The 27,463-nt window shown below is 22.5% G+C and overlaps 1 protein-coding gene across 3 annotated transcripts in view; it reads right to left on the bottom strand.

Annotated features, from left to right (window-relative positions):
- LOC122510282 (protein trachealess) overlaps positions 1 to 27,075 on the bottom strand; it is a 267,778-nt gene extending 240,703 nt beyond the window's left edge. For 2 of the 3 annotated variants that reach the window (XM_043624801.1, XM_043624803.1), the window contains exon 1: positions 26,734 to 27,073. In XM_043624801.1, coding sequence (XP_043480736.1) covers positions 26,734 to 26,951 — 218 coding nt within the window. In that variant the 5' untranslated portion in view covers positions 26,952 to 27,073. Of the gene's footprint in view, positions 1 to 26,733 lie in introns of all 3 variants that reach the window. The other variant, XM_043624802.1, reaches the window with a different exon arrangement.
- Between the last annotated feature and the right edge of the window lie 388 nt (positions 27,076 to 27,463).

Genomic DNA, 27,463 nt, shown 5'->3' with positions numbered 1-27,463 from the left:
AGGGAACGTTGAAAATGCTTATGGGGTTAACTGGCGAGGATCGTCGATAGGTGTTGGTGTGTAACTCGAGAGAAAAAAACAGCGGAAAAAAAAGAAGAAGAAAAAAAAATTGTTCTACCCCTAAGGCAGTATTGACTCCCTAAAGCCTTGCGGAGCGTAACTTAGCATACTTTATTTGATTTTTTGTATTGGATAATAGTCTCAGGTAATAGGGTGCGTGGCAGGAAGCTCAAGAGGGACGAAAGAACAAATTTTCGCACACCCCCTCTTTCTTCTCTTGCGTCCCATTTCTCGCAGTGGTACTGCATTAACGAATTTACATTTTTTAAATGGGAGGGTTGTATTCGCTTTAACCTTTTTTCTCTCTTGCGCTCTCTCTCTCTCTCTCTCTCTCTCTCTCTCTTTGATGCAAACCGTGGGGAGGGTGTGATAACTCGCGAGCCATTTGTTTTACGAAGAAATGAAACCACCGCTGACATTCTATCTTAATAAAGAATCAGGGTACTCAAAACGTTGGGGCTTTTAAGTGAAGTAACTTTGAGCTCCTTGTGATTTTTTCTACTCAACTGTTAATTAATACCAATTCGATGCATTTGAATTTACATCCCCGACGAGAAAAAGAATTTATATCCATTATACTATTTCTCTCCTCTCTTTTTTCTACACAGAAATATTTCCTCTTGATTCGACGAAATATGATTTGAATATTGTTTTTAATGTATATTTTTTTATTAGAATCTAATTGATTTAAATAATCGATATTACTTATAAAATTCAAATAACCGATTTTTCTATTACAAGCTTCGCACTCATCTACTAAAACCTACTATTTAGAACTTTTTTTTCGTTATGCTACTATTTTTTTATATTTCAGCCAATAAAAGCTACTGTTTCAGTTTTTTTTAGAACTTCCATTAGGCTTCGTCCATAAATTACGTCACACTTTTTAGGGGGGAGGGGGTCTATGAAAATGTGACTGATTGTGACAGAAGGGGGGGGTGGGGATTTTTTATTTTGTTATGTCACACTTTATACTCTATTTATTATAATGAGAAAATTGTAATAAATAAAAATATCAAATATATTTCTTGTTTTTAAAATATTAAAAAGTGTATTAATTATTATGAGGCATTTTACGTGAAATGTCCTAAGTTGAAATTTCAACTTCTTGAAAAAAATTGAAACTCGGGGAATTTGTTGTTCTATCAAGTAGAAATGACCCAAAAAATATTTTTGACTTTTTCGAAAATTTGGAGCCAATTTTACGAATTTTGATAACACTGGCTACTTTGTGAATTTTTTCTGAACATACTTGTAATGGAAAAATTTTTTTAGAATATGTTTCTGAAAGGCTTTTTAATTTTCAATTTCCCAAAAATCGGTCCGTTTTATTTAAAAATAAATTATTGCAAGTATGTTCAGAAAAAATTCACAAAGTAGGCGGTGTTAGCAAAATTGGTAAAATTGGCCCCCCTCTACCCCCCCAAATTTAAAAAAAATCAAATTTTTTAAAGGGGGGTTTACGAATTGTGACGTAATTTAGAGGGAGGGGGTTCCTTTAGATGTTACGTAGTGTGACAAAGGGGGGGTGGGGGTCAAAAATGAGCTAAAAACGTGTGACGTAATTTATGGACGAAGCCTTACTTTAAATTCGCTAATACTAGAAATCAAAAAACTTCTAAAAAATTAAAGTCTCAAATTCTTTAAAACGATTCAATTATTTTCGAAAAAAAAATCGAAACTCAATTATTTTCAATATCTAGTATTTTCATAAAATTTCGCAAAAGAATTCAATTATTTAACAAAAAAAAAAATTTATAAAATTCATCCAAAATACAATTCATTTATAAATAATAAAATTTCTACAGGAATTCAATTAATTTAGAATCGCATTTTCAAAAAAATTTCGAGATAATCCAATGATTTAACAAAATTTTTATACAATTAGTCACAATAATTCAATTACTATCACTAATAATAACATTTTTCATGGAAATTCAATTACATTTGAAAAAAATTTTAATAATATTCTAAGCAAGCTTCAATTATTTTCGCAAATAATAAAACTCATCGAAGAATTTCAATTATTTTTAATACTATTTTCAATTAATTAATAGAAAAATTCAATTATTTTCACAAAGAAAGTTTTCCAGAAGAATTCAATAATTTAAAATAAAATTTTCATAATATTTATTATATTTCGAAAAAAATTAATTATTTATAAAAATGTTTATAAAACTCTTATGAAGAATTTAATTATTTTCAAAAATAACCAAATTTTTCACAGAAATTCAATTCTTTTTAAACATTTTAATAAAATTTTTTCTGTAATTTAATTATTTCCATAAATAATAAAATTTATCGCTGGATTTCAATTATTTTTAATACAATTTTACAGAAATTACTCGAGAAATTTAATTATTCTTAAAAATTTCATTTCCTAGAAAAAATTAATTATTTAAAAAATGTTTTTTTTAAATTCTTTGGAAGAATTTAATATTTACAAAAATATTAGAATTTATTACAGGAATGCAATCATTTTCAAATATTTTAATGAAATTGTTCGAAAGAAATCAATTATTTTAAATAGAATTTTAATTAAATTTTTTTGAAATAATTTAATTATTCTTTTAGATTTTCATAAAATTCTTCGAAAGAATTCAATTATAATGATAAATAACAAAATTATTCCCAAAAATTCCATTCTTTTTATCATTTTAATAAGATTATTTGCAAAATTCAATTATTTTCATAAATAGAAATATTCATCGCAAGAATTCAATTATTTTTAAAAGTAATTAATTTCTTCTTGGGAATTCAATTATTTTTATATATAATAAACTTTTTGTTAGGAATTAAATTATTTTTGAAAATTTTAACAGAATTTTTAGCAACTATTCAATTATTTTCATAAATACATAATAAAATTCATATCAAAATTTCAATTATTTTTATTACAATTTTACAGGAATTGCTAAAAAATGTTGTAATTCTTAAAAATTTAATTTTAATTTCTGGAAAAAATCTATTATTTAAATTTTTTTTTAAAATTCTTCGAAAGAATTTAATTACTTTTATAAATATTATAATTTTTCACTGGAATTCCATTATTTTCAAATTATTTTAAAAAGATTGTTCGAAAGAAACAATTATTTTAAATTCAATTTTAATTACATTTTTTTAAAATAATTTTATTACTCTTTTAGATTTTTAATAAAATTCTTCTTAAAAAATCAATTATTTAGGTATATAAATAATTCTTCGAAAGAACTCAATTAAGTCGATAAATAACAAAATTGTTCCCGAAAATTCAATTATTTTGAAGCACTTTAATAAAATTCTTTGCAAAATTCAATTATTTTCACGAATAACAATATTCATCACAAGAATTCAATTATTTTTAAGATTAGTTAATTTTTTTCTTAGAAATTCAATTATTTTAAAAAATTCTAATAAAATCTTTGGCAAGAATTCAATTATTTTTATAAATAAAAAAATGCTTTATATTATTAAAAAAAATTCAATCATTCAATTATTTAAAAAAAAATTTAATAAAATGCCACACAGACATTCAATTATTTGAAAAATTTTTTGTTAAAATTTTCATAAGAATTCAATTATTTTCATGAATAATAAAAATTCCACAGAAATTCAATTATTTTTTATTAGTATTTGCATGTCAGTTTTTTTTAAATGGCTAAGACGAGTTTTTTTGGTTGTCAAGATTAATTTTTCGATAGCTACTTTTTTACTACTTTTTTTAGTTTGAAAGCTACTTTTTTAAAAATTAATTATCGAGTGCGAAGTCTTCTGTTATAAAATAAAACTTTACTTGAATTAAATAATTTTTTTTTTTAATTAAATTATTATTAGATTAAAACATTATCTCAAGTTTTAGGGCAAAACTGACCTAGAAAATGGAAAGTAAAGCAAACTAGACTCATGAGAATAAATTTTAAAAAAATTCTAATTTAGAAATTCTCATTAAAAATTCTCGAAGTTCAGATAAGGAAACGAAAAAAAAACTTTCCGCAATAAATTGGAAATAGGTGTTAAATAAAAATCTTTCTCAATATTACCAATCGCCATTATCGGCAATACCACTCTGACTTTCCGAAGAAGTCTTGTATGTGTGTGTTAGTGTTTCTTCAGTGGAAATTGATAAATATAAAAATTCCAAGCCGGTATAACTTAAATTGGCACTAGAACGCTTCGTTATTTCTTTTACTAGAAATCGAATTAATTTATTTATCATTAAAGCGCACCGGGAGCTGGTGTTTTTTTTCTTTTTTTTCCATTATATGAAAACTCTCTATTTGTTTTATACAATATATATACTGAGGTGCATTCATGACAAGACAAATTAATCGTCGATTTTATATCAAGTTGGAAAGAAAGAAACTACAGGAAAAAGCATGATGAATTATTATTATAAAAGTTTTTTAAAAATAGGCGTTGATTAGCTACGCGTCGTGATTATTATTTTCGATTGCCGGACAAGACTTGGCAAGAGAATCACTCGATTTACGGTGCTTAATTGGAAGTCGTCGATAAGTATTCGATCTTGATTGATTTATTAGAGGAAATCTATCCTCACTTGTTCGCAGCGGGGATTTTTCAATTATTCTTTTTTAGTTTTCATTTATTTTATTATTTTTCAATTACTCCTTTTTATTTTTAATTATTTAGTTTTTGACAACTCGATTTTTCAATTCTTTTTTTTATTTTTAATTATTCACTTTTTGACGACTCGATTTTTCAATTATTTTTTATTTTTCAATTACTTTTTATTTTTCAATTATGTATTTACTTTTTGACAACTCGATTTTTCAATTCTTTTTTCATTTTCAATTGTTCAGTTTTTGGCGACTCGATTTTAAAATTGTTTTTTATTTTTCAATTATTTTTTTTTTATTTTCAATTATTTAGTTTTTGATAACTCGATTTTTTAATTATTTTTTTTTATTTTCAATTATTCAATTTTTGGCGATTCGATTTTTCAATTATTCTTTTTTATTTTTCGATTATTTAATTTTTGACAACTGTATTTTTCAATTTTTTTTTCATTTATTCAGTTTTTGGCGACTCGATATTTCAATTTATTTTTATTTTTCAATTATTCCTTTTCATTTTCAATTATTTAATATTTGACAACTTGATTTTTCAATTTTTTTCATTTATTCAGTTTTGGGAGACTCGATTTTAAAATTATTCTTTATTTTTCAATTATTCCTCTTTATTTTCAATTATTTAGTTTTTGGCAACTCGATTTTTCAATTATTTTTTTTTATTTTTCAATTATTTCTTTTCATTTTCAATTATTTAATTTTTGACAACTCTATTTTTCAATTTTTTTTTCATTTATTCAGTTTTTGGCGACTCAATTTTTCAATTATTTTTATTTTTCAATTATTCCTTTTCATTTTCAATTATTTAATTTTTGACAATTCGATTTTTCAAATATTTAATTTTTGGCGACTCGATTTTTCAATTATTTAATTTTATTTTCAATTATTCAATTTTTGGCGATTCGATTTTTTTAATTATTTTTTTTATATTCAATTATTCAATTTTTGCCGATTCGATTTTTCAATTATTCTTTTTTATTTTCCAATTATTCTTTTTCATTTTCAATTATTTAATTTTTGACAACTCATTTTTTCAAGTATTCTTTTTTATTTTTCAATTATTCCTTTTTATTTTCAATTACTCCTTTTTATTTTTAATTATTTAGTTTTTGACAACTCGATTTTTCAATTCTTTTTTTTATTTTTAATTATTCAGTTTTTGACGACTCGATTTTTCAATTATTTTTTATTTTTCAATTATTCCTTATTATTTTCAATTATTTATTTTTTGACAACTCGATTTTAGGTGAGAAAAAATTCTTCTTTTTTAGTAAAGGAAATGTTTGTTAATTTTAGTTGGAAAAATTGAAACTTTGCAAGAAATTAATAAATGCCCTAGTGTTAGAAATGGCAATTTTACTCCCTAGCACTGAAAATAATTAATTTTCGACTCGAGCTTCAAAAAAATATTTCACGCTTTATGGATAATTATAAATATAATTTTACATTCAGCGTGGCTAAAGATAACCATAGACTAAACTATGAATCGACACATTCCTCGAAACTAAATGCAGGAATGCCTATGTATAATATTGACACTGGCAATTATATATTAAAATTATTATTCAGCTTCGTTGTTTACGAAGAATATATGTTGCAAAAAGATGAAATGAAAATCTTTTGACCTTCTTTCTGCTTTCGAAAAAAACAGTTTACGTTTATAAAAAAAGATTCTTTCTTTCGAAAAGAAATCTTTTTGAAATTATAATTTTTTAATAAAATAATATTTAATAGAGAAATTGTGAATTCGAAATAATTTCTTCTTAAATCCACAATTTTTTAATATAATACTAATTTATTAGAAGCTTTCTATTTAAGTATAAAAATTTAATTGTCAAAAAGAAATGTAAATGTAAATTTAATTTTTTTTTTTTTTTTTTTTTATAACAAACGTGAAAGAGAAATTACGAAAGAAAAGTGTTTTTACAATTTCTTCTTATATTCCCGTTAAGAAATTGTTCTTATGTATTTATTTTATCCAGAAATGAATATAAGAAAAAAACTTACGTTCTACAGGCGTACACTTTACATTTAAAATATAAATCCACAGGCAAAAGTTGTATACGCGACGTTTCTTTAATACTAGGAAAAAGTTTATTAACCGGAATGTTAATGGCACTCTTTTTTCAAATTTTCTTTTTAAGGGAATGTAGATACTTTTTTTGCAATTTGCCATTCACCTACATCATTTGTTTCGTATAATTGATAAACGTGTTACGGACTTTTGACTTTCTTGATTCTAATTTTTATTCGAAATGCATTTTGAAAATAATAATTTCAAACACTTTCGAATTATATTAAAATTATAACATCGTAAATTATTCAAAATCAATGAATTATTAAAATCAGTGTAAAAAAATTTGGTACAATTAATTTTGTTATATTGTTAATTAATTGTGTTTATTCTATTAACTTGTGAGAAAAAAAAATTGAGGCAAATTAGAAACAAGAAATGTTAAAAATTGGACAAAACAAAAGTAGGAAAAATGAAAAAGAACAAGAAAAATATAAAGTAGGAAAAATTGAAAACAAGAAAAACGAAAGTTGGAAAAATAAAAAGTAGGAAAAATTAAAAACAATAAAAAGTAGGAAAAATAAAAAAGAACAAGAAAAATATTAAGTAGGAAAGATTGAAAACAAGAAAAATAGGAAAGAACAAGAAAAATATTAAATAGAAAAGGTTGAAAAGAAGAAAAATAAGAAGGAACAAGAAAAATATTAAGTAGGAAGATTCTGGAAGAATAAAAAGTAAGAAAAATAAAAAATAGGAAAAATAAAATGAACAAGAAAAATATTAAGTAGGAAGAATTGAAAACAAGAAAAATAAAAAGTAGGAAAAAAAGCAAGAAAAATATTAAGTAGAAAAATCGAAAACAAAAAAATAAAAAGTAGGAAAAATAAAAAGTAAGAAAAATAAAAAGTAGGAAAAATAAAAAAGAACAAGAAAAATATTAAGTAGGAAGAATTGAAAACAAGAAAAATAAAAAGTTAGAAAAATAAAAGAAGGAAAAATAAAAAAGAACAAGAAAAATATTAAGTGGGAAAAATAAAAAGTAAGAAAAATAAAAAGTAGGAAAAATAGTAAATAGGAAAAATTGAAAACCAAAAAAATTAAAAGTAGGAAAAATAAAAAGTAGGAAATATAAAAAAACAAGAAAAATATTAAGTAGGAAGAATTTTAAACAAGAAAAATAAAAAGTTAAAAAAATAAAAGTAGGAAAAATAAAAAATTGAAAAAATTGAAGTACAAAAAATAAAAAAAGAAAAGTTGAAAAAAAAGAAAAATAATGGCAACAAAAAATAAAAAGTAAAAATTAAAAAAACAAAGACTAAACTAAAAAATAAAAGCAATAAAATTGAAGCACAGAAAAAGAGAAGAAAATTGTATCGCAGAATAAATTGAGCGAAGATGGGATTAATGATTTTAATTTCCACTTTCTGCGCCTTGATCTGCTTTTTTTGCTTGTGTCATTCCTTTTATTTTGTTGTAAGTTTGCCTATTGCGTTTTTATTTTTCCCTCTCATCGTTGGCTCTGAAATACACGACAGACACAAACACAGACACAGACACACGTGCAGTTGTTGGCTGCGGGGCCAGCCGGTAGTTGGAAGCGCGCTTTGCCCTTTTTTCGCTGGCTCTATATCGGGGAGTGGATCGCGCTCTGCACCGCTCCTGGGCCTACAATCAGAATTGATTATAGCCTGCCGAAAGTTCGGCGCGGCGTGCTCGTCCTCCCCCCGGGGCCCGAGGATGTTCCTCTGGTGTCACTGGCCCCCGTGTGTCCATCCGAACGGAAAGAATCCCCCATTCCACTTTATTCTTTTTTCCCTCCCTTTCCCTTCATTCTTTTTTTGTATCAAAATCTAATCGTTCATAGAATCCCTCTCGATATTTCATAATAAAAAAAAAAATTTAATAATTATTGTTTTTATTAATTACAAAGTTATTTTTTTTTCGAAACACACACTCTCTCTCTCTCTCTCTCTCTTGCTTGCTCTTTTTTCTTTTTCATTATCAAAATCTAATCGTTCATTGAATCCCTCTCGATTTTTAATAATAAGACAAAAATTGAAATTAATTATTACAGAAAGTTACAATAATTTTATTGTTTTTAATAATAATTGCACAATAATTCAATATTAATTTTACTAATAATATCATTTTTCATGGAATTTCAATTATTTAAAAAAATTTTTAATATAATTCAAAGCAAGAATTCAATTTTTTTCATAAATAATAAAACTCATCGAAAAATTTTAATTATTTTTAATATTATTTTAATTTAATTAATCGAAAAATTCAATTATTTTCAAAAATAAAATTTTCATAATATTTATTATATTTCAAAAAAATTATTTAAAACAATGTTTATAAAATTCTTATGAAAAATTTAATTTATTATTTTCAAAAAAGAACAAAATTTTCCACAGAAATTCAGTTCTCTAACATTTTAATAAAATTTTTCGAAATAATTAAATTATTTTCATAAATAATACAAATTCTTGACCGGAATTCAATTATTTTTGAAAATTTTTATAAAATTCTTAGCAACTATTCAATTATTTTCATAAATAATAAAATTCATCGCAGGATTTTAATTATTTTTAATACAATTTTACAGAAATTGATCGATAATAAATGTAATTCTTCTTAAAAATTTAATTTCAATTCTTTAAAAGAATTAATTATTTTAAAAAATGTGTTTTTTCAAAATTCTTTAGAAGAATTCAATTATTTACAAAAATATTAGAATTTTTCAAAGGAATTCAATTATTTTCAAATATTTTAATGAAATTCTTCAAAAGAAATAATTTATTTTAAATATAATTTTAATTAAAGTTTTTTGAATTAATTCAATTATTCTCTTAGATTTTAATAAAATTTTTTCCAAAAATTCAATTATTTACATAAATAATTCTTCGAAAGAATTCAATTATGTCGATAAATAACAAAATTATTCTCGAAAATTCAATTATTTCGAGGCATTTTATTAAAATTCTTTACAAAATTCAATTATTTTCATAAATAACAATATTCATCACAAGAATTCAATTATTTTTAAAAGCAATAAATTTTTTCTTGGAAACTCAATTCTTTTTAAACATTTTAATAAAATATTTTTCAATAATTCAATTATTTTCATAAATAATAAAATTCTTGTCAGGAATTCAATTATTTTTGAAAATTTAATAAAATTCTTAGCAACTATACAATTATTTTCATAAATAATAAAATTCATCGCAGGATTTCAATTATTTTTTATAGAATTTTTACAGAATTTGCTTGAGAAATGTAATTATTCTTAAAAATTTAATTTCAATTCCTCAAAAAAATGTTTTTTTAAATTCTTTGAAAAAAGAAAATTCAATTATTTTGAGGTATTTTAATAAAATTATTTGTAAAATTCAATTATTTTTATAAATAGAAATATTCGTCACAAGAATTTAATTATTTTTAAAAGTAATAAATTTTGTCTTCAAAATTCAATTATTTTTAAAAATTCCAATAAAATCATTCGCAAAAATTCAATTATTTTCATAAATAGTAAAATGCTTTTTAGGAATTGAATTATTTTCAAATTATTTTCAAATCGTTCATAGAATGTCTCTCAATTTTTAATAATAAGAAAAAAAATTGAAATAATTCCTGTCTTTAATAATTACAAAAAGTTCCATAATTATTGTTTTTAATATAATTGGAAAATTATTTTTTTTGAATCTCTCTCTCTTTTTTCTTATCAAAACCTAATCGTTTATTGAATTTCTTTCGAGCTTTAATAATAAGAAAAATAATTTTAATAAATATTATCGTTAATCTATAATAAATAAAAAATTATTATTTTTCGAACTCGAAAAATCGTAAATTGATAATTTTAACATTTTTCTGGTGACAAATTAATTAAATTTTAATAATGATCATTTTCGTGGTGATTCTCAGTTTTCTTCAGCAATAACTATTAGTTTCAAGTGTTTACTAATTTTTAATGCCTCTTTAAATGATCGAGATAATTTTGTACTTAATTTATCATTATCATCGTCATTAAAAAGTAGTTAATAAGCAGTTTCTTTTAATAATACATTTACTGGATAATAAATTAATTGCCATGTTTCATTTCAGGTTCAATGTGGCATGGAGCAATTATCGCGATGGTAAGTTATTCCTCTTATTTACTGCAATAAAATTGAAAAAATCGAGTTGCATTTCGACAGGTTTCACTGTATGTTGTATATACAGTGATAGTATTATTTTATATGCTATATAAAGTGATAGTCATAAAATATTTCTTGTAAAACACCATCACTATCACTAAATTGCTCTGAAAAATTTCAAAAATAAAATAGTGACTGTTAGTGATAGCGATAGTAATTATCGCTATTGTTGCCACTATTGCTATTTTTATCACTATTGTTATTACTATTGCTATTTTTATCACTATTGCTATTACTATTACTATCACTATCGTCATCACTATCTCTATTGCTATTACTATCGCTATTATTATCACTATTGCCATCACTATCGCTATAATGTTATCACTATTCCTATCACTATTTCTATTGCTTTACTATCGCTATTCCTATCACTATTGCCATCACTATCACTATTGCTATTACTGTCTCTACTGCTATCACTATTGCTATCGCGATAGTAATTATTAATTAATTATTATATGAAGTATTATTAGCGATAGTAATAGTAACAGTGATAGCAGTGATAGAGATAACAGTAGTGATAACACTAATAGTGATAGTAATAGCAATAGAGATAGTGATAATAATAGTGATAGCAATAGTAATAACAATAACGATAGTGATGTCAATAGTGATAAAAATAGCGATAGTAATAGTAATAACAATAGTAATAGCAATAGAGATAGTAATGACGATAGTGATAGTAATACTGATAGCGATAGTAATAACAATAATAATAGCAATAGAGATAGTGATGACAATAGTGATAGTAATAGTGATAGCAATAGTGATAGTAATACAGATAGCAATAGTGATAAAAATAGCGATAGTGATAGTGATGACAATAGTGACAACAATAGCGATAGTGATAGGAATAGTGATAGTGATTGCACAAAAAGGGAATTTTGAAAATAAAAGGAGTTTGGAAAAAAGGAGAGAATCAGTTAAATCTTAGTGATTGGATCTTTGGAAGATGGGTGGGTAAGTAGAGGGAGAGAAATAAATAGTGAAGCATGATCGTAAATCAACGTCCCTGGTCGGTCAACAATTGACGAACCACGGATATCACCCGCAAGTGAACACGTTGGTCGCGAGGACGACGACGGCGGAAGAATGCATCCACTCGTCGCTGGACGCAGCAGCCTTGATCCGCCGCGCCGCAGCTTCTTACGATCCCTTGTATCCGGGCGTCCGTCCCCATTAGTAGTTGCCTGCCCCATCATTCAATAATGCTCCCGATGCGATGCTGCCAGCAGCACACACTCTTCGCTTCTATGGATACCTATCATATATACCGGGTGGCACCGTATTCTCTCTCCGTCAATTCATATTTTCTTTATTCCCGAGCAAAAAAATTATCCCTTTGTCAGGGGTCACAATTTTCTTCCGCAATCATTTTTCTTCCAAAATAATGAAAATACTGTTTCATACTTTTGTATTTTCATACTATTTTTATACTTTACTATCTTCATACTTTACTATCTTTATACTTTACTATCTTATTATACTTTACTATCTTTATACTTAACTTTTTTATACTTTACTATCTTTATACTTTACTGCCTTTATACTTTTGTATTTTCATACTTTCCTATCTTTATACTTAACTTTTTTATACGTTACTATCTTTATAGTTATACTTTACTATTTTCATACTCTACTATCTTTATACTTAACTTTTTTATACGTTACTATCTTTATACTTTACTACCTTTATACTTTACTATCTTTATACTTAAGTTTTTTATACTTTACAACCTTTATACTTTACTATCTTTATAGTTATACTTTACTATTTTCATACTGTACTATCTTTATACTTTTCTATCTTAATACTTAACTATCTTAATATTTAACTATTTTTGTACTATACTATCTTTATAGTTATATTTTACTATTTTCATACTTTTCTATCTTAATACTTAACTATCTTAATATTTAACTATTTTTGTACTATACTATCTTTATAGTTATATTTTACTATTTTCATACTTTACTATCTTTATACTTAACTATCTTAATATTTAACTATTTTTGTACTATACTATCTTTATAGTTATATTTTACTATTTTCATACTTTACTATCTTTATACTTAACTATCTTAATATTTTACTATTTTCATACTTTACTATCTTTATACTTTACTATCTTAATACTTTACTATCTTTATATTTTACTATCTTTGTACTTTACTATCTTTATACTTTACTATCTTAATACTTTACTATCTTTATATTTTACTATCTTTGTACTTTACTATCTTAATACTTAACTATTTTTATACTTTACTATCTTTATAATTTACTATTTTTATACTTTACTATCCTTGTACTTTACTATTTTAGCGATATGTTTAGTTGCCTCAGTTTAAAGACTTTCGCTATTCTGGAAAAACGTATAACTGTACCAGATAAATATTTTTTTTCCACGTAATTATACTAAAATATTAAGGATAATAGTAAAAATAGTAAAAAAGAATAAAAAAATAGAAATAAGAATTAACTATAATAATCATATTATTCATTCTTTCATTCTGTCCACACCTGAAGTTAGTGTTTGTGTATTCTTTTGTTTTTTTTTCCTTTAAAAAAAATTTGTTTTGACAAATCGAAAATATTTATTTATAAAAAATAGAAAATTTATTAAAAAATTATGATTAAGAAATAGTAAATATTTAATTATTATTATTTTTCTACAGGAATTAAGACATTCAAAATATCTAAATTCAAACCTTTTTGAAATTAATTTTGGGAAATTTCAATTATTTCTCAACTATTAAATTAAAATTCTTCAAAAAATCGATTTTTTAAGAAAATTATTTATTAAATTCAATTATTTTTCAATTATGAAATTAAATTTCTTTGAAAACTCAATGTTTTGAAAAATTCTTTAAAAAATTCAATTTTTTTTCAATTTATAAAATTAAAATTCTATAAAAAAACGATTTTATGTAAAATTGTTTGTAAAATTCAATTTTTTTCAATTATTATATTTAAATTCTTTCAAATGTCGATATTATTGAAAATGAAAATTTTTGAATTTTTAGAAAATAAAGGAAAAAATTTTACTCAAAAAAATATTCCGTTACATTTTTACGAATTTCTTTAAATGTAAAATTATTCAAAAACATCAATAATTTATTTTTTAAATAAATATTTCATTATTACTATTTTTCTACAGAAATTAAGACATTCAAAAATTCCAGATTCAAACTTTTTTGAAATTAAACAACTTATAAAATTATTTTGCTATAAAATATGAAGATATTGATTGCTCCGAGTCGAAGACTCGGAGTGATTGATTTCTTTATGTTTTTATAATAATTTATAATAATTAACAATTTATGAAAATAATTGAATTTTTCTCGGAAATTTTTTTAAAAATAGTAGATATTGAAAATATTAATTGATCTTTGGGGAAAAATTTTGTTATTTACAAAGATAATTTGGATTTTGACGAGAATTTTTTTTTTAATTTTAAACATAATTGAATTTTATGAGAAGAATTTTATTACTTTTGAAAATAATTGAATTTCTGCAATAAATGATGTATTTGCAATTTCTCTAAAATTGAAATATTTTATGGTTTTCAACAAAAATTTGAATTTAAAATTTTTAAATTCTATTATTTTTAAAATTGATAATTTTATTTAAAAAATGAAGTAAAAAGTTAGCCGCGCGAATTGTTGCTAGTAATAATAATAAAAATAAAAGTGAAAATAATTATGAAATTTAAAAACAGTAATAAAATAATAATAAAAATAGTAGTAAAAAAAGGTATGAAAATAGTAATAAAATAATAATAGTAACAATGATAGTAGAAGAAATTATAAAAATAGCAATAAAAATAATAATAATAATGAATAAGTATTCATGAATTAAATTATGAATTGAATATGTTTAAGGATTTATTTATCGAAGGATTTGTAAATATGAAAAAGAGGGATAATTTATGAAAATCTAAAGATTTATGAATTTCTATATAAGCAGGATGTGATAGATAGTTTTTTTCGCGATATGTTCATCAAACAACATTGACTTGTTGCGTGAGCTCATTATACATATACACACATATTGGGTGCTAAGAAATTCAATAATCACTCTTCTTCCGGTACTTGGCATGAATGAAAGATTTATGAGGTGCTAATGTTAATAGTTGCCGTTTCACTGAATGAATGAAATTGCACAGAGGCCAGACGATAAACATATTCTACTTCTGTGTAATAAATTCATTAAAATTTCGCAAAAAAAAAGAAAAAAACTTTTTACTTATTTTTATTACTATTTTTTAATTTTTTTACTACTATTTTTATTATTATTATTATTATTACTATTTCGAAGATTACACGGAAAAAAAATGTTTACCTGGTACAGCGATACGTTTTTCTAGAATAGGGAAAGTTTTAAATCTGAGGCAACTAAATATTTCGCTAATACTTTATGATTAAATTAATTTAATAAAAAATAACGAAAAATAACGATTATTTTTTTTTTTAATGAACAATTTTTGTTGTTGAAATTAATTGATTTTTCGAAAGAGCAGTTGGCGATTGTTAAGTGAGAGATAAAAAAATGAAATGATTATTTTTCGGTTAGGATATTATAAAATATATTGAGAATGAGCAACTAAAAGTGGTTCCGGTGCCTGCGGCTATCATACGCAGAGTTGAGCGTTGACCGAGTGAATGAGTGACGAGGGACTTAAGTTTTAGGGCGGCAACAAGTGTCAGCAACGACCTCTTTCCCTTCCTCGTTGTTTCATTCCCAGTTATAAGCATCTCTCGCGCCCTTTTTGTAATCAAAACATTTTTATACTTGAAGCATAACGAACTTACTTTATTTTACATTCACGTCTTTTTTCTCTGTATTTCATTTTGCGAACAAGACAAAAAAAAATCTTTTTGTGCCTGATTTTCTAGTGAAACAAGAAAAAAATTCTTTTTCTGTTTCGGTTTTTAGTTTATTTTCCCTTTTTTTTATTCTGTCCGCAGTTTGAAGTTAGTTTCTGTGTATGATTTTTCTTTTCTTTAAAAAATATTGTTTGAAAAATTAGAAAATTTAAAAAAAATTATGATTAATAAAAAATATACCCATTTTTTTCTTATATGCTTTTTTCTATAACAAACTTCGTTTGACTGATCTAAACTATTATGCAAATTATTCTTCTTTTTATTTATAAAAAATACTGGAAAATGGTTAATTTGTTAAAAAATTTTGACTAAAAAGTAGGAAATATACCCATTTTATGCATAATTTTTATTTCTCAATTAGAATATTGTTTAAAAACCAATTTTTTTTTTGAGAAGAAAAACATTAGATATTCCCGTTTCTTAATATTTTTGTAGAAAATTCTCAATTTTCATAAGGAAATAATTTGCATCAATTCTCTTTCTTAATTTCAATTGTTTTAATAAAATTCAAAGATTTTTAAAAATAAAGGAAAAAAATGTTTATAAATTATATTTGTCAATTAGAAAATTTAATTGAAAATGAAACTGAAAATCTTTGAAATTGTTAGAAAATAAAGAAAAAAATTTTATTGAAAAAAATGTTCTGTTAAATTTATTTACGCATATCTTTAATTGTAAAATTATTCGAAAACAATCATTTCTTTTTTAAATATTTTAAATATTTAATTATTTTTATTTTTCCATAGGAATTAAGATTTTCCAAAATTTCAAATTCAAACCTTTTTGAAATTAAACAACTTTTAAAAAATTGTTATAAAACATGAAGAAATCAATCACTCCGAGTCTTCGACTCGGAGCAATAGATTTTTTCATGTTTTATAACAATTAAAGAGGACCGAGTGCTAAAAACATTATTTTATATTATAAGAATATTGTTGCTGTAACTTCTTAAAAATTATTTTCATACTCAATTATTATTTAAATTTTTAACTAAAATTCATTTAAAAATCATTTTTTATTGGAAATTTCTACGAGAATTCAATTATTTAAATACAAAAGTTAATTATTTATTGATTAATTAAATGTTTCTTAAAATTTAATTCTTATAAAGAATTTTATTAACAATTTTTTTAATAATTAAATTTTTTTGACGAATTTTAATAAAATTTTTAAGAATAATTGATGCGTTTTTCAAGAAATTCAATTGTATTAAAAATAATTGCAATTCTGAGATAAGTTTTATTATTTCTGAAAAGAATTTTAATGTTTATAAAAATAAATTAATTACTGCAAATAATTTTATAAAAAAAAATTTTAAATAATTGAAGTGTTTCGACAAATTTTAATAAAATTTTAAGAATAATTGCATTTTTCGAAAAATTCAAATAAAATTATATTAAATTGAGAAAAATTTTTGAAAATAATTGAATTTCTAAAAAGAATTTTATAATTATTAAAAATAATTGAATCCCTGTAAAAGATTTTATTATTTCTGAAAATAATTGAATTCTTGCTTTGAATTTTATTAAAAAATTTTTTAAATAATTGAATTCCTGTGAAATTTTTATTATTTATGAAAATAATTAAATGTTTACATAGAATTTTATTAAAATTGTTTTTAAATAATTGAATTCTTTTGGGTAAATTTTTTAAAATAGTAGATTTTGAAAATCATTGAAATGAGGAAAATTTTTGAAAATAATTGAAATTTTGACAAGAATTTTATTAAAATTTTTGAAAACAATTGAATTTTGAAGAAGAATTTTCTTATTTATAAAGATAATAATTGGAATTTTGTCGAGATTTTTTTGTAAATTTTGAACATAATTATACTTTTGAAAATAATTGAATTTCTGCAATCATTTGTAATTTCTTTAAAATTCAATTTTTTCTAGTGTTTTTATGTAAAATTTTTCTATAAATCCATTATTTTTAATAATTAATTAAATATAATTTTAAAAATACAATTAATTTTAGAAACTTTTATTACAATAATTTTTTTAACTAATTGAATTCTTTTAGGAATTGAGGAAAGTTTTTGAAAGTAATTAAAATTTTGGCAAGAATTTTATTAAAATTTTTAAAAATAATAATTGAATGTTTCTTAAAATTTAATCCTTATAAAGAATTTCATTAACAAATTTTAAATAATTGAATTCTTTTGACGAATTTTAATAATATTTTTTAAAATAGTTACATTTGTCAAGAAATTTGATTTAAATTGTATTAAAAATAATTAAAATTCTGTGATGATTTTTATTATTTCTGAAAATAATTGAATTCTTGCTTTGAATTTTATTAAAAATTGTTTTAAATTTTTAAAAAATTTGTAAATATTTGAATTCCTGTGGAATTTTTATTATTTATGAAAATAATTTAATGTTTGCGTAGAATTTTATTAAAATTGATTTTAAATAATTGAATTCTTTTGGAAAATTTTATTAAAATAGTAAATATTGAAAATCATTGAAATGAGGAAAATTTTGGAAAACAATTGAAATTTTGACCAGAATTTTATTAAGATTTTTGAAAATAATTGAAATTTTGAAGATGATTTTTTTTAAATTAATAAATTATTATTAATTAGTTATTAACTACTTACTATCAATTAGTTACTAATAATAATTAGTTAATAACTCTAATTAACAATAACTATAGTTAATACTGCTTAGTAACTAATAATTATTAATTATATAATTAACTAAATATTATTAGGAAATTATACTTATCAATTTAATTATTATTTAATAGTAATTATTACTAATGTAATTAATTTTATTCGATTTTCTTTGTAATGAAATATTACTAATAATAATATAATTTTTTATTACAAATAAAAATTAGAAATAAAACATTAGTAATAAAAAAAAGTGATCATTAATTAATATCTAATTATTCTTAAGGAAGTATTTTCTATGAATTTATGTAAATTTATTTGAAAGAATTTGAATTCCTCTTTTATGGAGTAAAGAGTAAGGGAAATTGCCATTAAAAACACCTTTTTGGACGAATGTCCATATTGATTCGTCGACATTGCCGTAAGATTTAATATTATTCGCAGTGCGGGCAATCACTCTCGAAAAGAGTGACCTTGCCGACGGAGATGCGTGCACGCGACAGAGATAATTGATAGTGGAATGCTAATAACTGAAACGAGCTAGGAATCATAATAGGTTTCTTGCTATGCCTTCTGAACAGCGAAAAAAAACAGGAATCTCTAATTTTCCCCTCGATCAATATTATTTACTCTTTTACATTTATAAACGAATTTTTCACATTTTTCCTCATTATTCAAATACTAAACATCACTGATTTTTGTCTTTTTTGTTTTTATTAATATTTTACAAATTTTTTTTACAAATTTTCAGAAATATTTTTTCTATTATCATTTTTTTAAATACAAAACTGAATTTTTAAACTGACGGAATTTCTTCTTAATTTTATTCTTTCCAAGTGGTAATTTTTTTGTAGGAACTTTATTTGGTGAAAATAATACACTGAGTAATTTATTGTTGTAAAAAATTATTGTAAACAATTAAAAATATTTTCTAAAAAAATTATTGAAAACAGTTAAAAATAGTTTCTAAAAAATTTTTTGAAAACAATTAAAAATAGTTTCTAAAAAAATTAATTCGCTAATAATTTACTACGTTTTGAATTTATAAACAGGCGGAAATTGAAAACTTAGAAATTATTAGAGTGGAAATTTTTTATTAAGAAATTTATTAGTAATAAAATTAGAAATAGTAATAAATAGAATCAGTTTTATTGAACTATAAGTAGAAATTTTTTTGGAGTGAAAAAAATTAAAAAAAAGGAAAAATATTTGTAAGAAAAAAATTTAATCCGCATTAATAGGAAAGAAAAAAAATTGCATTTTGTCTTTTAAATCAAAGGTGTGCATATTCCTGGTAGTCGCGGTAAAATGTATATTGACTTAAGTTAAACAGTCAGTTAAAAGTTGCTCTTTTGCAAAACACGTTATTGCATTATGTTGAAAAAAAGGAGTACTCATCAATTATCACCTGTTGCTAATTCAAACGCTATATAAGTTAACAATAAGCCATAGATTTCTATTCACGAATAAAAATCTCTTCTATTAAAAATTAAAAGGAAAAATCCATCACTATATACTTCCGCGATAAATTGTCAAACAGAATTTAATTTTTTCCAATAATAATAATAATAATAATATAATCAGTAAATATGTAAAAAATAAGTGTGAAAAAAATAAATATGAAAATTTATAAATATGAAAAAATTTTATTAAATTCTTTATAGAAATTTGCGAGAAATAAATTTATATAAAATTACATTGAAGTTTTGTAAAAACAATAAATTTTTCCTGTAAAAAATTTCATTTTCATTATGTTTAGACAATTTTTTTAGAGAAGTTTAGAAAAGTTTTTTTTAAAAAAAGGAGACTAAAAGTTTAATATTTAATTATTTAACAATATTTTTCTGTTTAGTAACTTTTACGATTTTTAATTTCTTTACATTTTCTTCTTACAATTTTTACTTAAATTAAAAAGTCTACTAAATTAAATAAAAATAAAAATTTTATTTTACACTTTTGACATTATTCACTTTCGGAAATAGTAAAATTTACAGCGGATAGTAAAAGTTGCTTATGGAGACTCTAGATAGTTTGAATTTTATTTATTTATTTAAATATGTAAAAGGAAAACTATAAAAGTACAGTAAAATTTACTTTACTTGTTTTTTACAACAGAGAAAATTACTTTATTCTTTTTTTTCTTTTGCGTTGCAGAAAATTCATTCTCACATTTAGAATAATTTTCTGTTTTTCATTAATAATAATTAAAATGTTATCATAAAATTAGAAAATTTTTAGAAATTGCATAATTTTACTTAGAGTAAATTATTATTTACAAAATATCATGGTTGACACAAAAATTTAATTTTCTTTTTCCCTGACTTTTCCCTGATTTCCAGACAAAATTTAGACGCGTTTTTCGTGACCCTACAAAATATTTTGATTCACTCTAAAATTTATTATATACTCAAAAAAATGTTCTATGGCATTTATTTACGAATTTCTTAAATTGTAAAACTGTTCAAAAACAGTTCAATAATTGAATTCTTTTGACGAATTTTAATAAAAATTTTAAGAATAATTACATTTTTTGAGGAATGTTTTGCTTTCGAATTAGAATTTTTATTTAAGTAAAAGATATTAAAAAATCATTGAATTGAAGAAAGTTTTTGAAAAAAAATTAAAATTTTGACAAGAATTTTTATTAAAATTTTTGAAGATAATTGAATTTCTGAGAAAAATTTAACTACTTTTGAAAATAATTGAATTTCTGCAATCATTTGTAATAGCTTCAAAATTCAATTATTTTCTACAATTTTTAGCTAAACTTCATCTCTCAATTAATTATGTATATTAACTTTTAATAATTTTCTGAAAGTTCTTCGAAAATTCATTTGTTGAACTAAAATAAATATTTTATTAAACAATTGAATTTTCGAGAGATGAAAATTGTATTAAAAATAATTAAAATTTTTCCCAGAATTTTAATAACATTTTTGAAAATAAATTAATTTCTGAGAAGAATTTTATTATTTATAAAGATAATTTAAATTTTAACGAGGATTTTTGTAAATTTTTCAACATAATTGTATTTTTGCGGAGAATTTTATTGAAATTATTATTACTTTTGATAATAATTGATTTTCTGCAGTAATCTGTAACTTCTTCAAAATTCAATTATTTTACTGATTTTAACTTAAATTCTTCTATAAATCCATTATTTTTAATAATTAATTTAATATTTGTCCAAAAAATTTAACTAATTTTAGAAGAATTGGAATTATTAAAATTTTTCAACAATCTAAGTACTTCAAACTAATTAAATTCATTCAAAATTGAAATTTTATAAAATGAACAAAAATAAAATAATAATATTAAATATTAATAAAAATAGTAGTAAAAAAATTATAAATATAGAAACGAGAAAAATAATAATGATAATAAAGATAATGATAAAAATAGTAAAAAAAAATAATAGTAATAAAAATAGTGGTAAAAAATTTTAAAAAAAAATAGAAACAGGAATATTAGTAATAAAAATATTGGTAAACAACCCATAAAAATAATAATAACAGAAATAATAGTAATAAAATAAAAATTGTAATAAATTCGAATAAATTGAGCGAATAAAGGTTTCCTCTTTACTGAGATGATTAAAGTGGTCGAATTTTTCAAAGTGAATCATAATATTACAATGTTAACGCCTTGTCGCTTCTGGGTCGTTTGTGTGAAGGGACTAGAGGAGCATTTAAGAGAGTGAGAAAAAATTAATAGGTAGAGATTCTCGTCTAACATCGTTAATATGGCGCAAGCATCCATAAAGCAGACAGGTAGTTCTTAGCACTACACACAGTTAACACAGCGTGAAGTTTAACTCCCGTTTAGGCCTTTTTTTCTCTCATTTTTTTTTTGTTTTATTTTTTTTTTTGTTTTAGTGTAATAATAACGACCGGGCATTCACGTCATCTGTTAGTTTCTCAGAAATCGTCTTTCAATTTTCTTTCAAAATTATTTACAACTCTTTCTCCTCTTATATTGTAATATATGAACTGATGAATTCATTGTTTAAATTTTCGATAAACAGTTTAATTATTACAATAAAAGTAACAATTGATAAGAATTAATTTCACTAAAATTAACAGTGATTAAATTTAATTTCTATATACCTAAAAATAAGAGGAATTAAATGTTGTTTTAATAAATGTAACATTTTTAAATAAATAAATAGTACATAAATAAAAAACTTTAACGTTTTTTATTGAAATTAATTTTAATCAATTGATTAAAATTAATTTCAATGAAAATAGCAGTAATTAAACTTACTTGCATTGAAAATAATACTAATTAAAATTAATTTCATTAGAGATAACATTGATAAAAATTACTTTTTAATTTAATAAGCGTGGTTTTAATTTAACTAAATAAAATCAAGTTTTATTTAAATTAACTTTGATAAGAATTAATTTCCTTTGTAATTACTTTTTTATTTTTGTACAACATTATTAAGTAATTAACATTTAAATTATTTAATCATAAATTATAAAATATTTGCAATAGACGAATTTATTCTTACTATACTTTTTCTTGTCAAAGTGAAATAAAAATAAAAGATTATATTTTTTTCGTCCGATATTTGACTCAATTGACGTTACTTATAGCTTGAATGGTGGTCATAAAAATAGAGTAATGATTATAAGTAGAAGAATGAGCGCAACAACGTTGGCTTAGCATTTAATCTTCCGGGAACAATATATTGAGAGAAAAAATATTTTATAGTTATTTAATATTTAGAAGATGACTTTTTTCGGAGTGATCTTTTTGTTTCAAAAATTTTTCCATTTGAAAACTGAATTTTTTTTTACTTTTTCTATATATAAGAAGGAAGTTTTTCTTTATTTTTTTCTAATACATTCAAGTTCCAGTTAGTGGGACACCCAAACTGTCAATTCTAAGAAACGGAACTCTACTGTACGCGAAAGACATTCAAAATTGTATCACAGTTTTTTTGGTGTTATCAAATTGAGACAAAAAACGAATCAAAATTACAAATGATTGGAGTAATTCAATTATTTTCAAAAGTAGTAAAATTCTTCTCAGAAATTCAATTAATTATTTTCAAAAATTTTCATAAAATTCCTGGCATTTTAAAAACTTTCCCCAAATAAGCGATTTTTTATATCTATTACTTTAATAAAAATTCCTAAAATAATTCAATTCTGGTTAAAAACAATTTTAATAAAATTGTACGCAAATATTTAATTATTTTCATAAATAAAAATTCTACAGGAATTAAATTACTTACAAATTATTTTTATAAATAATAACATTTTTTACAGGGATTCAATTATTTTCATAAATAATAAAAACTCAATGCTGAATTTCAATTATTTTTAATACAATTTTAATGGATTTTCTCGAAAACAGTGGATTCTTCTTAAAAATTTTATTAAAATTGATGATCCAAGAAATTTAATTATTTTAATAACCTTTGCTATAATTTATTTATTGGAATTTAAGTATTATTTTTAATAAATTTATAATTAAATTTCTTTAAAGAATTAAATTATTTTCAAAAATTTTAATGCAATTCTTTGCGTAACAATTCAATTGTTTTCAAAATAATTTTAATAAAATTCTTCGCAGAAATTTAATTATGTTTAAAAATTGAACCAAAATTCTCGTCAAAATTTCAATTATTTATTTATTTATTTTCAATTATTTAAAAAAATTTTAATAAAATTCTTGGCAAAATTTTAATTATTTTCAAAAACTTTCTTGAATTCAATGATTTTCCATATCTGCTACTTTAATAAAAATTCCTACAAGAATTCAATAAGTTAAAAAAAATGTTAATAAAATTATACGCAAACATTTAATTATTTTCATAAATAATAAAAATTTCACAGGAATTCTATGATTTACAAATTATTTTCATATATTATTCAATTATTTTCATAAATAATAAAAACTCAATGCTGAATTTCAATTATTTTTAATACAATTTTAATGGATTTTCTCGAAAACAGTGGATTCTTCTTAAAAATTTTATTAGAATTTATTAAAGATATTTAATTATTTTAATAAAATTTCCTACAATTTATTTATTAGGATTTAAGTAATATTCTTAATAAATTTATAATTAAATTTCTTTAAAGAATTAAATTATTTTCAAAAATTTTAATGCAATTCTTTGCGTAACAATTCAATTGTTTTCAAAATAATTTTAATAAAATTCTTCGCAGAAATTCAATTGTGTTTAAAAATTTACAAAAAGTTCTCGTCATAATTTCAATTATCTTCATAAATAATAAAATTCTTCATTAAAATTCAATTATTTTCGAAACTTTTAATAAAATTCTTGTCAGAATTTCAATTATTTTCAATACAATTTTCATCAAATTTCTCGAAAAATTCAATTATTCTTAAAAATTTTATTAAAATTTATCATGAGAATTCAATTATTTAAAAATTGGTTAATAAAATTCTTTATGAAAATTCAATTTTAAAAAACATTCAATTATTCAATAAATTGTTCTTTTGTATTTAAATACCTAATTGAATTTTAGTAGAATTTTCTAATAAAAATTGATTTTCATTTCATAAAAATGAATTTCAGTTAAAATTTTAGATTATAATTGAATATTGAAAGCAATTAGAGAGTGATTTTTTAGAAATAAATTAATTTCGAAAGGTTTCAAATTAAAATCTTTAAAAATCTGTTTCTTTTCATATTTCTAATTAACATTTCTGTGAAATTACGTCTTCTTGAAAAAGTTTAATGGATTTTTTTGTTTTAAATTATTTCAAATTTTTATTTTCTAACATTTTATATTTAATAAATTGAAGAATTTACGAATAATTGAAATTTTGTTAAATTGAATTGTAAACAAATGAATTTAAAAATTCTTAAAGAAAGTTTTTTAAAAATTATGAGAAATAATGCATTTATAGAAGAATTTTGGTTAAAAACACGAAAAAAAAATTAATTTTGTAAAAGTTACAAATTATTACAGAAATTCAATTATTTTCAAGAATATAATAAATAATAATATTCTTCGCAAAAATTAAATATTTTTCAAAAATAATAAAATTCTTCTTAGGAATTCAATTATTTTAATAAATAATAAAACTCATTGCAGAATTTCAATTATTTTCAATACAATTTTAATCGAATTTCTCGAAAAATGTAAATATTCTTAAACATTTTATTAAAATTCGCTGAAAGAATTCAATTATTTAAAAATTTGTTCATAAAATTCTTTATGAAAATTTAATTTTAAGAAACATTCGATTGTTTAATAAAATATTTATTTTTATAGTTAAATAATTGAATTCTGATAAAATTTTCTAATAAATATGGATTTAAAAATGAATTTCAAATTAAAATCTTTTGAAAATTTGAACTTTTCATACTTTTAATTGAGAATTCTATAGAATTAATTTTTCTCAATAAGTTTAATGGAACTTTTTTTTTAATTATTTGAAGTTTTTAATTCTTATATATTTAATTGAAGAATGTCAGAATGATCGAAATTTCGTAAAATAAAATTGTAAACAAAAGAATTTGAAAATTCACAAAGAACTTTTTCAAAAATTATTTTTAAAAAATTGAAGAATTTTAGTTGAAAATTCTAGAAATGAATAATCGTAATGATGAAAATAATTTTTGAAGAAGTTACTGTAACAAAGTAGCAAGTTTTAATTAATATTATAAAACATGAAGAAAGCGAAAAGTGATTTTCTCATGTTTTCTATTTTCTTCATGTTTCATAATAATATTCATAGTTATTGAATTTCAAATTTTTGAATATCTGAATTTCTATAAAAAAATAGTGATTAAATATTTATTTAAAAATGATCTTATTAATGTTTTCGAATTACTTTCGTTTTCAAAACCTGGAAAAATTACGTTTTTTACTCTGGAAAAGTCAGGGAATTTGAAAAGAGAAAAAGCGTGCACGGAAAAAAATATAAAGTAACTTTTACTATTTTTATAGTAAAAAATTTCCGGTAAAGCATTTTTGGTAATTTTTACTACTTTTGAAGTTAATTTTGCTACGTTCGAAAGTAAATATTTGTAAAAATTAGTAAAATTTACTTCGAACGTATAGCAAAATTTACTCTAAAAGTATAGTAAAAATTACCAGAAATGCTTTACCGGAAATTTTTTACTATAAAAGTAGTAAAAGTTACTTTATATTTTTCTCCGTGTGGCAACCCTATAATGAGTATTTTCTTTTTATGTAAAGAAAACTGTTTATCCCCTTTTTAAAGGGGAGAAAATTTTTTTTTTTTTGAATTTTTTTAGAAATTGTTTTTTAACATGAATTTTTCTTGAATAAAAGTATAAAAGTTTATAAAAACTAAGTAAGTTATAAGTTTATAAGTTTATTAAAGTTAAGTTAAAGTATAGTTTTAGAAAAGTAGTGAAAAAGGGGAACGCACCTGTAGTAGGGAAAGGCTTGAGACACGTGTAGGTCCATGGGCATTGGGGGATGGGTGGCCACATGGTGGGCCTCTCCGCCGGCGAAAGTGCCAGCTGCAGCGGCGGCGTGATGCCCCGCGAGCATGGCCCCCCATGAGAATCCAGGGGCCCCTGGCATCGTTGGGGGATGTTCTCCACTGCCGCCAGAACCACCGCCGGCGACGCCGCCGCGGTGCATCAGCCACCCCTCCACAACGAAGCCTAATTTTTTACACTCCTTCACTAAATAATTATTATTATTATTATTATTCCAGACACCGCACTCTATGTTTCGCGCACTATTTCCCTCTCCCTCCCCTTCTTCTTGTATTCCTTTTCTTCCTCCCTTTCTTCACACTACTTTCCCTCCTTCTTTCTTCACACTATTTTCTCTCTCCTCTCTTTTTCTCTCGAACTAACTAATCCCTCTTTCACACGAAAAAAAACTATTTCACCGAAGAAAAACTCTTACCGATAAAAAATTGACCGAAAATTGACCGAAAATTGACCGAATTGCCCGAATGGGGAATATTAATAAAAAAAGGGTGATAACGAAGTTGAAGTGGCGGAATATTTTTCTCCGGACTTGACACTACATGGTCGCGCACACACATGTAATTAGCGTGGGGGCACAATTCGCGACGGTGGATTCGAACAGGTGTGCGTCGAGAGAGTCGCTTGCGAACCGGAGCCGGACGGTGCCGGAGGTGA

This window comes from Leptopilina heterotoma, unplaced genomic scaffold, assembly GCF_015476425.1.
Source record: "Leptopilina heterotoma isolate Lh14 unplaced genomic scaffold, ASM1547642v1 Lhet_68, whole genome shotgun sequence".
NCBI classification, from domain to species: Eukaryota; Metazoa; Arthropoda; class Insecta; order Hymenoptera; family Figitidae; genus Leptopilina; species Leptopilina heterotoma.
Note: the sequence above shows the minus strand (reverse complement) of the source record. Positions and strands in the feature narration are given on the sequence as shown.